Source organism: Periplaneta americana, chromosome 1 (genome assembly GCF_040183065.1).
Source record: "Periplaneta americana isolate PAMFEO1 chromosome 1, P.americana_PAMFEO1_priV1, whole genome shotgun sequence".
In the NCBI taxonomy this organism is placed as follows: domain Eukaryota; kingdom Metazoa; phylum Arthropoda; class Insecta; order Blattodea; family Blattidae; genus Periplaneta; species Periplaneta americana.
This window is the reverse complement of record NC_091117.1, coordinates 11,231,310-11,244,686: the sequence shown is the minus strand read 5'-3', so window position 1 is coordinate 11,244,686 and position 13,377 is coordinate 11,231,310. Positions and strand designations below refer to the sequence as shown.

The 13,377-nt window shown below is 36.0% G+C and overlaps 2 protein-coding genes across 2 annotated transcripts in view; one reads left to right on the top strand and one right to left on the bottom strand.

Moving 5' to 3' along the window:
- CaBP1 (Protein disulfide-isomerase A6 homolog CaBP1) overlaps nucleotides 1-13,377 on the top strand; it is a 386,104-nt gene that overhangs the window by 236,628 nt on the left and 136,099 nt on the right. The window lies entirely within an intron of this gene.
- LOC138708905 (gustatory and odorant receptor 24-like) lies at nucleotides 1,597-12,976 on the bottom strand. The gene is made up of 4 exons (XM_069839225.1): nucleotides 12,842-12,976; nucleotides 6,173-6,513; nucleotides 4,569-4,650; nucleotides 1,597-2,456 (listed from the first exon to the last, which is right to left on the bottom strand). Exons 1-4 carry the CDS (start codon nucleotides 12,974-12,976, stop codon nucleotides 1,653-1,655), a joined length of 1,362 nt encoding a protein of 453 aa, XP_069695326.1. The 3' UTR covers nucleotides 1,597-1,652.

The following is a 13,377-nucleotide window of genomic DNA, read 5'->3' as shown; positions in this document are numbered from 1 at the left end:
GGTTCTCTGCATGTCTCTGTTACTTGTCGCAAAACGATCCTGCAGCAATCTATCACAGATATCATCCTATACAACCCTGGTGTCATCTAGACACGGTTTCCTGAGGATTGAAGTGCACACCTGTAGGTTTTAAAAAATGAAGTGCTTCATCGTGATATTGCATCTTTCTGCCTGAGCTAGATATTTTTAAGTGCAGCAGTACAACGAGGTACGTGATCCTTATGGTGGCTAGAGAGATGAAGTGCACAGTGACAAGACTTGAGCAAGAAGTGCTCCATATCTGCAACGTGATGTTATATCCGTGGCTGTCTGAGCTAGACATGTTGAACTGCAGCAGCACGATGAGGTACGTGGTCATCATAGTGCCCAGGGAGATGAAGAGTGCACGGTTGATTACCGTGAAGTCTCCGAGGCTAATCTCTGGCGGGAAGGAGTCTAACGTCCGCAGAAAGTTATCGAACAGTTTCTGCATGTCTTCGTTAATTGTTGCAAAACGTTCCTGCAGCAATTTATCACGGATATCGTCCCTGGTGACATATCTCATCTAGACACGGTTTCCTGAGGTTTGAAGTGCACACCTGTAGGTTTTAAAAATGAGTGCTTCTGCTTCATGTCTGCAACGTGACATTGCATCTTTCTGCTTGAGCTAGATATTTTTAAGTGCAGCAGTACAACGAGGTACGTGATCCTCATGGTGGCCAGAGAGATGAAGTGCACAGCGATAAGACTTGAGCAAGAAGTGCTTCATATCTGCAACGTGATGTTATATCCGTGGCTGTCTGAGCTAGACATGTTGAACTGCAGCAACGCGATGAGGTACGTGGTCATCATGGTGCCCAGGGAGATGAAGAGCGCACGGTTGATCACCGTGAAGTCTCCGAGGCTAATCTCTGGAGGGAAGGAGTCTAACGTCCGCAGAAAGTTATTGAACATTTTCTGCATGTCTTTGTTAGTTGTTGCAAAGCGTTCGTGCATCAATTCATCACGGATATCATCCCATATAGCATTGGTGGCATATCTCATCTAGACACGATTTCCTGAGGATTGAAGTGCACACCTGTAGGTTTTAAAAATGAAGTGCTTCATGTCTGCAACGTGATATTGCATCTTTCTGCCTGAGCTAGATATTTTTAAGCGCAACAGTACAACGAGGTACGTGATCCTTAAGGTGGCCAGAGAGATGAAGTGCACAGTGATAAAACTTGAGCCAGAAGTGCTTCATATATGCAATGTGATGTTACATATATCCTTGGCTGTCTGAGCTAGACATGTTGAACTGCAGTAACACGTTGAGGAACGTGGTCATCATAGTGCCCAGAGAGATGTAGGAGTCTAACGTCCGCAGAAAGTTATCGAACAGTTTCTGCATTTCTTTATTAGCTGTTGCAAAAGCGCTCCTGCAGCAATCCGTCACGGATATCGTCCCATACAGCCCTGGTGACGTATCTAATCTAGACACGGTTTCCTGAGGATTGAAGTGCACACCTGTAGGTTTTAAAAATGAAGTGCTTCTGCTTCATGTCTGCAACGTGACATTGCATCTTTCTGCATGAGCTAGATATTTTTAAGTGCAGCAGTACAACGAGGTACGTGATCCTCATGGTGGCCAGAGAGATGAAGTGCACAGCGATAAGACTTGAGCAAGAAGTGCTTCATATCTGCAATGTGATGTTATATCCGTGGCTGTCCGAACTTGACATGTTGAACTGCAGCAGCACGATGAGGTACGTGGTCATCATAGTGCCCAGAGAGATGAAGAGCGCACGGTTGATAACCGTGAAGTCTCCGAGGCTAATCTCTGGCGGGAAGGAGTCTAACGTCCGCAGAAAGTTATCGAACAGTTTCTGCAATTCTTTGTTAGTTGTTGCAAAGCGTTCCTGCAGCAATCCATCACGGATCTCATCCCCTACAGCCCTGGTGGCATTGTTAGCGGCGTTGCAGATGAGGTACAGTGTGTACTCCATGACGCAGCACTCCAGTGCCATCAACACTTGATCGGCTCGCAGCTGACGTGCCAGATTGCTCATGGTGTGGTATACGAAGAACGTCAGACTCAAGAACATGTACAGGATGTAGAAGCCGTATGTGAACGTCATGGCGTGCCCTGTGTTTCGCACCAAGCGGCTCAGTTCCACCCACAGCTCGCGGTATACTTCGATGGCTCGTCGGCCGTCAGTGGACTCCAGTTCTCGTCGGAAGTTACGCCACAAGCAGCGTGCCGCGGCCGACAGCGCTCCACACGTCAGGTGCCAGAATGTGACGAGGTAGAAGCGCACCACATCCAGGTACCACTCTTTGGTGGCCACCCACCAGTCCACCCATACTCCATCGCCGTTGGTCAGTTGGTATATGACCTCGAAGCTCCAGATTAATACTGGTAGTATGCACATGATGATGATGACCTTCCGGCGAAGTCCCAGTTCCAGAGGCTTACCCGTCATGCGACAGTACTTCTCCTGGGAACAAACACGAACATACCAGCAATTCTGAAAATTCTGTCTACGAATTTAAGTTCAATTACTATACATACCGATTTACTCTTGACTTTTAACTTGACCCCCCCCATCTTTTTTTACAATATGTCCAAAGTTTTTAAAGTAACTAACACCCTATATACATTTCTGGATTCGTCCATACGTGCTACATGCCTTGCCCATCTCAAACGTCTGGATTTAATGTTCCTAATTATGTCAGGTGAAGAATACAATGCGTGCAGTTCTGTGTTGCGTAACGTTCTCCATTCTCCTGTAACTTCATCCCTTTTATCCCCAAATATTTTCCTAAGCACCATATTCTCAAACACCCTTAACCTATGTTCCTCTCTCAAAGTGAGAGTCCAAGTTTCACAACCATACAGAACAACCGGTAATATAACTGTTTTATAAATTCTAACTTTCAGATTTTTTGACAGCAGACTGGATGATAAAAGCTTCTCAACCGAATAATAACAGGCATTTCCCATATTTATTCTGCGTTTAATTTCCTCCCGAGTATCATTGATATTTGTTACTGTTGCTCCCAGGTATTTGAATTTTTCCACCTCTTCAAAGGATAAATTTCCAATTTTTATATTTCCATTTCGTACAATATTCTAGTCACGAGACATAAACATATACTTTGTCTTTATGGGATTTACTTCCAAACATATCTCTTTACTTGCTTCAAGTAAAATTCCCGTGTTTTTCCTAATGATTTGTGGATTTTCTCCTAACATAATCACGTCATCCGCATAGACAAACAGCTGATGTAACCCGTTCAATTCCAAACCCTCTCTGTTATCCTGGACTTTCCTAATGGCATATTCTAGAGCAAAGTTAAAAAGTAAAGGTGATAATGCATCTCCTTGCTTTAGGCCACAGTGAATTGGAAACGCATCTGACAGAAACTGACCTTACGGACTGTGCTGTACGTTTCACTGAGACACATTGTAATTAATCGAACTAGTTTCTTGGGAATACCAAATTCAATAAGACTATCATATAATACTTATCTCTTAACCGAGTCATATGCCTTTTTGAAATCTATAAATAACTGATGCACTGTACCCTTATACTCCCATTTTTTCTCCATTATCTGTCGAATACAAAATATCTGATCAATAGTTGATCTATTACGCCTAAAACCAGACTGATGGTCCCCAATAATTTCATCTACATATTATGGAGTTAATCTTCTCGAAAGAATATTGGACAAAATTTTGTACGATGTCAATGAAAGTGATATTCCTCGAAAGTTACTAAAGTTAGTCTTGTCCTCCTTACATATTGGTCTACTGAAGAAAATGTTTAGTGAAAATATTAATTATTTCTTATAATTTGGTTTTAATTTGTAAAATATCACGTTTTTAAGATTTATAGTAGTTTAAATATTTGTTTACATTTCATCTGAACATGAATGTCACTGGCAATGACTTTGCTCCCAACACATAGTAATACATAACAGAGTAACAAATGACTGCTTCAGCATACGTATCAGGCAAAGTAAATAATGACTGTGTGTTCTCTTTTTAAAAAAAGTTGGACTCACAAAAAAAAAACCTTTTTTTTTTCTGGGAAAACCTTGAGAATTACAGAATATTTTACTTTTTTCTGTAGTTATTTATGCTCTACCACTAGTATTTGTTTTGTAAGTTTATATTGTTTACACCTTGTATAAGATAAAGATACAAATTAGTATGAAATAAAGAAATTCGGTATGCGCCGAAACAAACAATACTGAAATTTTCGCACTGATACTGCGCATGTACGTATCGTATCCATGGTGAACTTTGTTTATGTGAACTCATTATTGTATTATTGATACATAATATAGTGAAGATTTGCTAAAATTTTTCTCACAACAGAGGAGAAGGTGTTTATCGTGGAACATTATTTCCGGTCATAGGGATTGGGGCTTCAGAATGGGCCAGCTTGCTTCACGTTAAAGCGAAGTACCAGTAGCGATTTAACAATTAACACAACAATGTTAGCTGTAGTCGAGAAGTTCCGTCGTACGGGATCAGTCTTATGTCACCTTGCATGTTATAATGACCTATCTTCATTTTCAGAGTATGTTTGTAATTTCAGTACTCCATATGACCGGAAGTAATGCTCCACAATAAACACCATCTCCTCTGTTGTGAGAACCAGAATTGCAGAAATCAACACAACACTGAATTCACAATATGTCAATCTAATATAATTATACAATAAATAAATAAATAAATAAATAAATAAATAAATAAATAAATAAATAAATAAATAAATAAATAAATAAATAAATAAATAAATAAATAAATAAATAAGTAAATAAAGAAAGAAATAAAGACATAAATAAATGAAGAAAAAGAGAAAGAAATAAAGAAAGAAAAATGAATAAATAAATAAATAAATAAGTAAGTAAATAAATGAATAAATAAATAATAAATAAATAAATAAATAAATAAATAAATAAATAAATCAGGAAAGAAAAATAAACAAATAAATAAATAAATAAATAAATAAATAAATAAATATGTAAGTAAATAAATAAATAAATAAATAAATAAGTAAGTAAATGAATAGAGAAAAAAGAAAGAAATAAAGAAAGGAAAATAAATAAATAAATAAATAAATAAATAAATATATAAATAAGTAAATAAAGAAAGAAATAAAGAAATAAATAAATAAAGAAAAAAGAAAGAAATGAAGAAAGAAAGAAAATAAATAAATAAAGGAAAAAAGAGATAAATAAATAAATAAATAAGTAAATAAAGAGATAAATAAATAAATAAAGAAGAAAAGAAAGAAAGAAATAAAGAAAGAAAGAAAAAAAAGAGAAAAATGGATAAGTAAATATATAAATAAATAAATAAATAAAGAAGTAAATAAATAGAGAAAAAAAGAAAAAAAATAAAGGAAAATAAATAAGTAAATATATAAATAAGTAAATAAAGATAGATATAAAGAAATAAATAAGTAAATATATAAATAGGTAAATAAAGAAAGAAATAAAGAAATAAATAAAGAAAAAAGAAAGAAATGAAGAAAGAAAGAAAAAAAATAAAAAAAATAAATAGATAAATAAAGGAAAAAAGAGAATAGATAAATAAATAAATAAGTAAATAAAGAGATAAATAAATAAATAAAGGATAAAAGAAAAAAAGAAATAAAGAAAGAAAGAAAGAAAAAAAGAGAAAAATGGATAACTAAATAAATAAATAAATAAATAAAGAATAAATAAATAGAGAAAAAAAGAAAGAAATAAAGAAAGAAATAAAGAAATAAATAAATAAAGAAAAAAGAAAGAAATGAAGAAAGAAATAAAAAATAAATAAATAAATAAAGGAAAAAAGAGATAAATAAATAAATAAAGAAGAAAAGAAGGAAAGAAATAAAGAAAGAAAGAAAAAAAGAGAAAAATGGATAAGTAAATAAATAAACAAAGAAATAACTAAGTAAATAAATAAATAAACAAACAAATTAAATAAATAAATAAATAAATATTTCGTTGCTAGAGAAATGTGGACAGCAAATGAGCGATAATTTCAGTAGGGCCTACTGTTTGTTTTGGCGCATCCTATACAAATGAATATAAACTTATCCGGTTCGATTGTCAGTAAATGTGTGATATTTTGCTTAATAAAGCGATTATGGGGTTCGTTTTCAAGAGTATTTCGTTTACTTGGTATTATTAAGAACCGCTGAGGTCATACATATTATTAAGCACCTGGAAGCGAGTCCAGTTGGACAGGTAGCGGGCGATGCTGCCGGTCTCCGGCCAGTTGATGAACGGGATGGCCAGGATGATGAGGAAGTAGGCCACGGCCATGAACACGAAGAACAGCACGTTGAAGTGGCGGTGCGTGGCCATGAGCTCCTGCAGACGGACGCCGGTCGTGAACCACAGGATGACGAGCATGGTGAAGTAGAGGCAGGCCGAGTACAGCATGAGGGGCGAGAAGGGGCTGAATTGCCAGGTGCCGCGCCGGGTGCGCGTGATGGGCACCACGCCTGTCACCTGCAGCACCTGCGCCAACCACCAGTCCTTAGATACCTTTGACCAGGAGTCATCAGCTGGGAGCACTGTGGAGCACGGACTACCTGCTCCGCTGCTCCGGCTCCGCGTGATTTCAAATGCCGTTTCGTATGCCGTATGGTCTAGATATTAATGTAATAACTATGTAACCAATTGTATTCAATTAGAATTAGAGTCTGGCTTGGCGGAAGAGAAGGCCTACTGGCCTTAGCTCTGACAGATTAAATAAATAAATAAATAAATAATAATTATTATTATTATTAATTTGATGAAATTGTTATTGATACTTTAAAAGCCCCTAAAAAGTATAATATACAGGGTGTAAATGATATAAATTGTCAAAAAATACTGTGAAGGAAAAAGTCAAATAAAGTTTTTCTTTAACTGTCAAGGTTTTCCCAAAAAAAAAAGTGTTTTGTGAATCTAACTTTTTTCAAAATAAAAATAGACAGCCATTATTTACTTTGCCCGATATGTACGCTGAAGCAGTCGTTTGTTACTTTGGTGTGTATTGGTATGTGTTGGACGCAAGGTCATTTATTTATTTATTTATTTATTTATTTATTTATTTATTTATTTATTCTGGTGTAGTTAAGGCCATCGGGCCTTCTCTTCCACACCACCAGAAATACAAATACAACAACAGAAATAAAAAGGAAAAAAAACACTATAAACAAAGTAAAGTCACACGAACTTTAAATGAGTGATTAAGTATAATTAATTGTATCCTAATTAACTAACATAAACAAGAAACTTGCGATTTTAATCTAGAGTAAAAAACACAAATCAACACTTCTAGCAATACCTAAAATTCATTAAACAAGACAAAATTTTCCAATTTAATTTTGAATTGTGATAAAGTCCGGCAGTCCCTGACGTCATTGGCAGTGACATTCACGTTCAGTTGAGAAAAAAAATGTTATGTTTTATTTAACGACGCTCGTAACTGCAGAGGTTATATCAGCGTCGCCAGTGTGCCGGAATTTTGTCCTGCAGGAGTTCTTTTACATGCCAGTAAATCTACTGACATAGCCTGTCGCATTTAAGCACACTTAAATGCCATCGACCTGGCCCGGGATCGAACCCGCAACCTTAGGCATAGAAGGCCAGCGCTATACCAACTCGCCAACCAGGTCGACTTCAGTCGAAATGTGAACAAATAATTAGACTATCAATATTAAAAGATATAGTATTTTACAAATTAAAAATACAATTATAAGAAATAATTAAATTTCACTAGACATTCTGTTCAGTAGACCGATATGTACTGCCTATATAATTTTTGCAGTTTATATCGTTTACACTCTGTATAGGAATAACCTTCACACAGTGTACCAACGGTTTTCAACCTTTTTCAACATGTGGCACACTAAGGGTCCCTTCACACGAGGTCACTTTTAGTGGCGCTGCTAAATTTTTGTAGAGAATTTTTCAGTCTTCCAAAGAAAATGGACGTAGAGGGAGATACACTTTTGGCAAATTTGCTCATTCGGAGAAAGAATAAACGCAAAAATAGAAGAAGAGTTTGGGTTCATCCATTAGTTTGGAAAGACAGAATCGAGGACATTCCATACCTTGTTTAGTGATTTACATCAGGACGATGAACATATTAATTTAAAATTACGCAAATAGGAAACGATATGGCATAAAACTTTTTAAGAACTCAAAATTAAATATAACAGGCACCAAACATGAAACCAATCATAGCACGTACGAGTAATTCAACCCGTATACTACAGGAACATCACTTTATTTTTACCAACATTTTTAACATTAACCTGGCTATACTCGGAAACACTGTTGCCCCCTTCCATTACAGGAGTTTGATGTTACTACTGCAATATGTAAACAAATCATTTTACTAGGTATAGGAGGAGAGAAAAGTAGTGTATCCATTTATGTTGTAGGGAAATACGATATTACGATTTTCAGTTTGATCATCACTTTTACGGAATTTATCAAAATACAGTAGAGTAGTAACATTTTTTTTCAAAAACTCAACTTTTTAGGCGGCTATGTTCGTTATGTAATGTCTACTTTATTTAGCATATTAATTATTGATGTTAACATACAATATAGAGAGTGCATTTAAATTGAGGGGCTCATAAGTAAAGGGCTGTAAGTGCACTTAAGTTACTTTTGAGAAAATGGGGTTTAAATATTTAAGCTTTCGTAAAACCGGTGAAATTTTGATTTAAATTTTAATGTGTGATGCGATTAAAATATCCCTTTGCCACTAAAATTTTAGATACTTTAGCTTACACTGGATGCACTTAACTCATGTTATTACAAATGTCACTAGCATTCCTTTGCTTCTAGCCACCTCAATTAAAAAAAAGCTAATCTGAATTTTTAAACAAGTTGCTGAAAATGGTTGCCGTTCATTACAATGCAGGCTTCAATTCAGTACGCATATTATTAAAAACATTTTGAAGCATATTCTCTGAAATTGAATTTATCGTTTCTTGAATATAATTTTTAGTACGATATTATTAATATAGGTTCTTTCTTCTATAGAAAACGCAACCATATTTCTGAAACACACTATACACTGCAGTGTTTACTTCACTGCTTGAAGACTTCGAATGCAACAGCGGCTGTAAGTTTGTGTGTCTGACGGGAGCAAGGACATTTGTGAAGGGGTGAGAGTGAAGTATATTCAGAAATGCAGGTACAATAAAAATGCAAGTAAAAGTAAAATGATGTCCCTGTAGAAATAGATGTTTGTAGGGTAATGGCAAAGTCAAAGGCCGTGGTGTAATTGAACCTAGGTTTGAACCTGAGATCAGCTAATTTTTCATCTCTTGGTTAATATTTTATTTAGTACATTATTTTTGATGCGTTATTTTATTGTAACGTGAAATGAAGGGGATTTTACTACATAAATAATATATCCGCAAATCGCACTAGGCCAGCAATTTAGTAGTCTATGGTTATATTATTGTTATTATTATTATTATTATTATTATTATTATTATTATTATTATTATCATTATCATCATCATTCTATGTTATTCTGGCGTGACATATTTTTCTAATTAACCCTTAAATTGACAAAGTATCCTATAGGATACAACAGGTTAATAGTCTGTATGCCATAATTTTAATAGAACAATAGAAAAAAAAATTGGTAGGAAAATTAAAATTTCACAATACTGTAATATTGACTGCCTCCGTGGTTTGTTGGTCAACATGCTGGTTCGATTCTCGGGCTCAGCTCTCGGTCAATTTTTCTTGAAGAACAATTCCCTGGGTGTCTAGAGGCTGGAAATTTGTATGAATGTGAGTGTGATTGTGAGTGTGCCGGGTTAATATTAATTAACCAATCACCACAAATATAAAATACATCAGGACTGTCGCTGGACAGTAACCTGAACACACGTTTCAGCGTCACATTGTTGTTGACAAGTAACTCCATCTGCTAGTCACAACCATAAAGCATCTATAAAGCATCTAATAGATGCTATAGAATTACCAACAACGAAAAAAAAAAGTAATACTATAATATTGTATGACATATAAACTATGGACATTGCGATAGTTGTTTTCTTTACAGTCCGACACGGTTTAATAAACTAGTGTGAGAAATGAAGTTTTGCCTAATTTAAAATCCCACGCATCCTCGTATAACCTAAACTAGTGGTTCAATTTTGAGGGTTTTAGGAGGAAATGTGTTTACTAAATGTTAACTTCTGCCTCGTTCGCTGAATGTTGACTCTTGTGGACTCACTTTGTTTACTACTCTTTTCACTCCTGTTTTTCTAATTTTCCCTACGACAATATTTACTACTTTCATTTTCTCACGGCACATCAGTGGATCATTCGCGGCATACCGTTGAAAATGGCTGCACTAGATGAACTTAAATATAATGCACGGCAGTAGCGGTCGGTGATCAAAATCCTCGGTGAGGCCAGATGCAACTAGTTTAAGTGCCTCCGACAGGAAATGTTTGTTTATGATATTAATTATTATTGTTATTATATTATTAATATCATTATTACTGTATTATTATTACTATTATTAGTCTATTCTTATTACTATCAATGAAAAATAATAATTTCATTCACCAAATAAGCTGTTATGCTCTGAGTTTCACTGATTGTTTCAGTGTGATGAAGCATCCCATATTATGTGTTGAAATTCCCCTTTCTTTCTTTGCTTTTTATCTTTTCCTTTGACAGCAACAAACAAGGCCAACAGAGAAGTTTATTTTGCACCACATTACCACTTAACCATTTATGTTGCCCATACCAGGATGCAATAGAAACTCGGGTTTTAAGATTATGTGTCAGAAAAATTATCAGCGATGTCGTAGGTATCTCGGTAGTCTCTCTCTTTATTTAAACCTTCCTTTCTTTTAGTATTATTTCTTCTCGAAAAAGGACACTCTAACAATGAATTAACTGCACCAGCATTATTTCTCTCATTTGTTTCTGTTTATATTTTCCCGAAATACATAACAACATTGGCCCAGATTCACTACTGTACTACGAAGTACAATAGTACAACACCCTCGCTTATGTCATAAACTGAGACATAAGGGGAGAGAATCTCGAGTGGGTCTCTGCCTGCCAAAGAGCTGGAATTTTGTTATTTATGGCCTAGTTAGGAAGACAAGTCACCACTACTATTCCCACCCCACTCTACCCTTGAGGCTGGCCCATGGATGGGAGGAGTGAAACCTGACCAGGCCAGCCGAATTGTGCCTCAGCTAGAACGTTTTAAGCGTAAACTCAAAGCCCACGAAAGGACATGAAATGCATTAAGCCAGACCAGGCACGAACGATTCTGGCCTCAGGAACAAATTTTACTGCAAAACAGGTCTGTATACATCAAAGTTTTCAAATGCTTCTACAGCGATATATGCTTCATTCAAATAACTAATACCTTATATAAAAACACAAAATTTGATTTCTGTTAAGCCAAGTGACTGAGGCCCGGCCTCATTTGCCTCAGTCAATCAGCCGCCACTGATGCACGGAGAGAAAATTGCAATATTACCGAAATGTATAATAATTAGTAATAATTTAGTTAATATTATGTAGGTAATAGTTCGTGTTATGTTCTTAATTTGCATTTCGTAGAAATACAATGACATAGGCTATATAATACAGGGACATCATTTTATTTTTACTTCAATTTTTATTGTACCTGAGTTTTTGAATGTACTTCACTCCCACCCCTTCAACCGACTTCCACACAGATCCAAGACCGCATATACAGTCATAGTAGCCACAGTACGTTACAAAAATATGTTCGCATTTTCCAGTGACGAAAGAGCTTTCAATATTGAATCATTTTCGCACAGGTACTGTCGTCCATTTGCCTACGTCGTATCCCGGTTTCCCCAACCAGCTTTTATTCGCCAGCTAGTGGCTGGGCTGTCTTAGCTCTTTTCTGAGAACATTAATTTCTGTTAGGAATTGGACGTCTACGTAATATTATACTACTGTTTAAAATAACTTAAATAAAAGGGCCTTGTTAAGTAATTAACTGTCGCGTGATTTCCCTCCTTTCTACGACCCTACGACATAACCACTTGGACGGACAGTAGATAGTATGTCTGAGTAATTTTATCTTTTCGGATCGGGCAGAAGTGAAGATTGAATTTACAGTAGGCTACGTAAGGTACTCTTTTATAGAGTAGGTACAGAATTATTTCAACATGAGTTACTAGTACGAAGAACTGGTAATTGGAATTAAGTACAATAGTCTATAGTGCGATAATATGCACATTAAAACTGAAGCCTGTATCGAAATGTGTTTAATATCCATATTATGATTACTTTTCAATTTAACTTCATTCTCTATAGTGTACGCTAATGTGCTGTAGACAGTATAATATACACTGCATAATGAATACGTCCACATGGACAGCTCAATTCGTGAGCAAAAACACTCATTGTTAAACTGTACTGTATTTTGATTAAACAAAAACCTAATTAAAATTATCAAACTCAAAAGCGCAATATTTCCTAGTTTACATAAATGGATGAACTACTTTTCTTCCCTCCTATACCTAGTAAAGTGATTTGTTTGTATATTACGTCAGTATAATCGAACTCCAGTTGTGGAAGGGGATAGCAAACGGCGTTGATCCAGAGGTATAGACAAGTTAATATTAAAAATGTTAGTAAAAATAAAATGATGTCCCTGTACAAATTTAAAGTAAGCCCTGCACTGAAATAGGACAAGAGACAAGCTTGCAAAATGAATCAGTTCCGTTGTGCTCAAGGTGTCTGGGGACAGGTACACCGTCCCTGTGAGCTTGTGGTCCCTGTCCATCAGCAATGGACGATGTCTAAGCTACACTTGTTCCGAATGTAAGAATTGACAGACGCTTACCTTGATCACCGGGTTCAGGTCCCGGTTGAACGCATTCAGAGTCAGCGGTATCTTCTCCTTGAACTTGGGGGCCACCTCTCGGATGAAGAGGTCTGGGGGGATGTCCAGGCGCCGGGGACCAGGGAACACCGGCATGTCAGGACCTGCGACCAAAGCGGAATTGAGTAACGGCACAGCCACAATGCCCTGAATATATCTGACACGATCAGCGGTTTCTGAAACCCTGATCACAAGTTGACAAATGTGAATGTTAAAGATTGGCAGATAGTTTCTTTTAATTTCTGTAATTTTCCAAATCGATGATCAAATTTTAAGATGGGACTTCTGTTCAACTGAGTCACAGTCAATGCCTCTGATTACAAATACTCCGGACTTGACAGTTTTTTGTAAATTAATTCCTGGAAGCAAGTAAAGCGATAGGTTTGGAAGTAAATCCCGAAAAGACAAAGTATATAATTATGTCTCGTGACGAGAATATTGAACGAAATGGAAATATAAAAATTGGAAATTTATCTTTTGAAGAGGTGGAGAAGTTC

Excerpts from the sequence above, each read along its gene's own strand:
- LOC138708905 (XM_069839225.1), bottom strand. The coding sequence starts at position 12,976 with ATGCCGGTGTTCCCTGGTCCCCGGCGCCTGGACATCCCCCCAGACCTC. Across the intron at positions 6,514-12,841 it reads ACCTGAACCCGGTGATCAAG|GTATCTAAGGACTGGTGGTT; the intron begins GTAAGCGTCTGT and ends TCCTGGTCAAAG. Across the intron at positions 2,457-4,568 it reads ATTACTTCCGGTCATATGGA|GAGAAGTACTGTCGCATGAC; the intron begins GTACTGAAATTA and ends GTTTGTTCCCAG.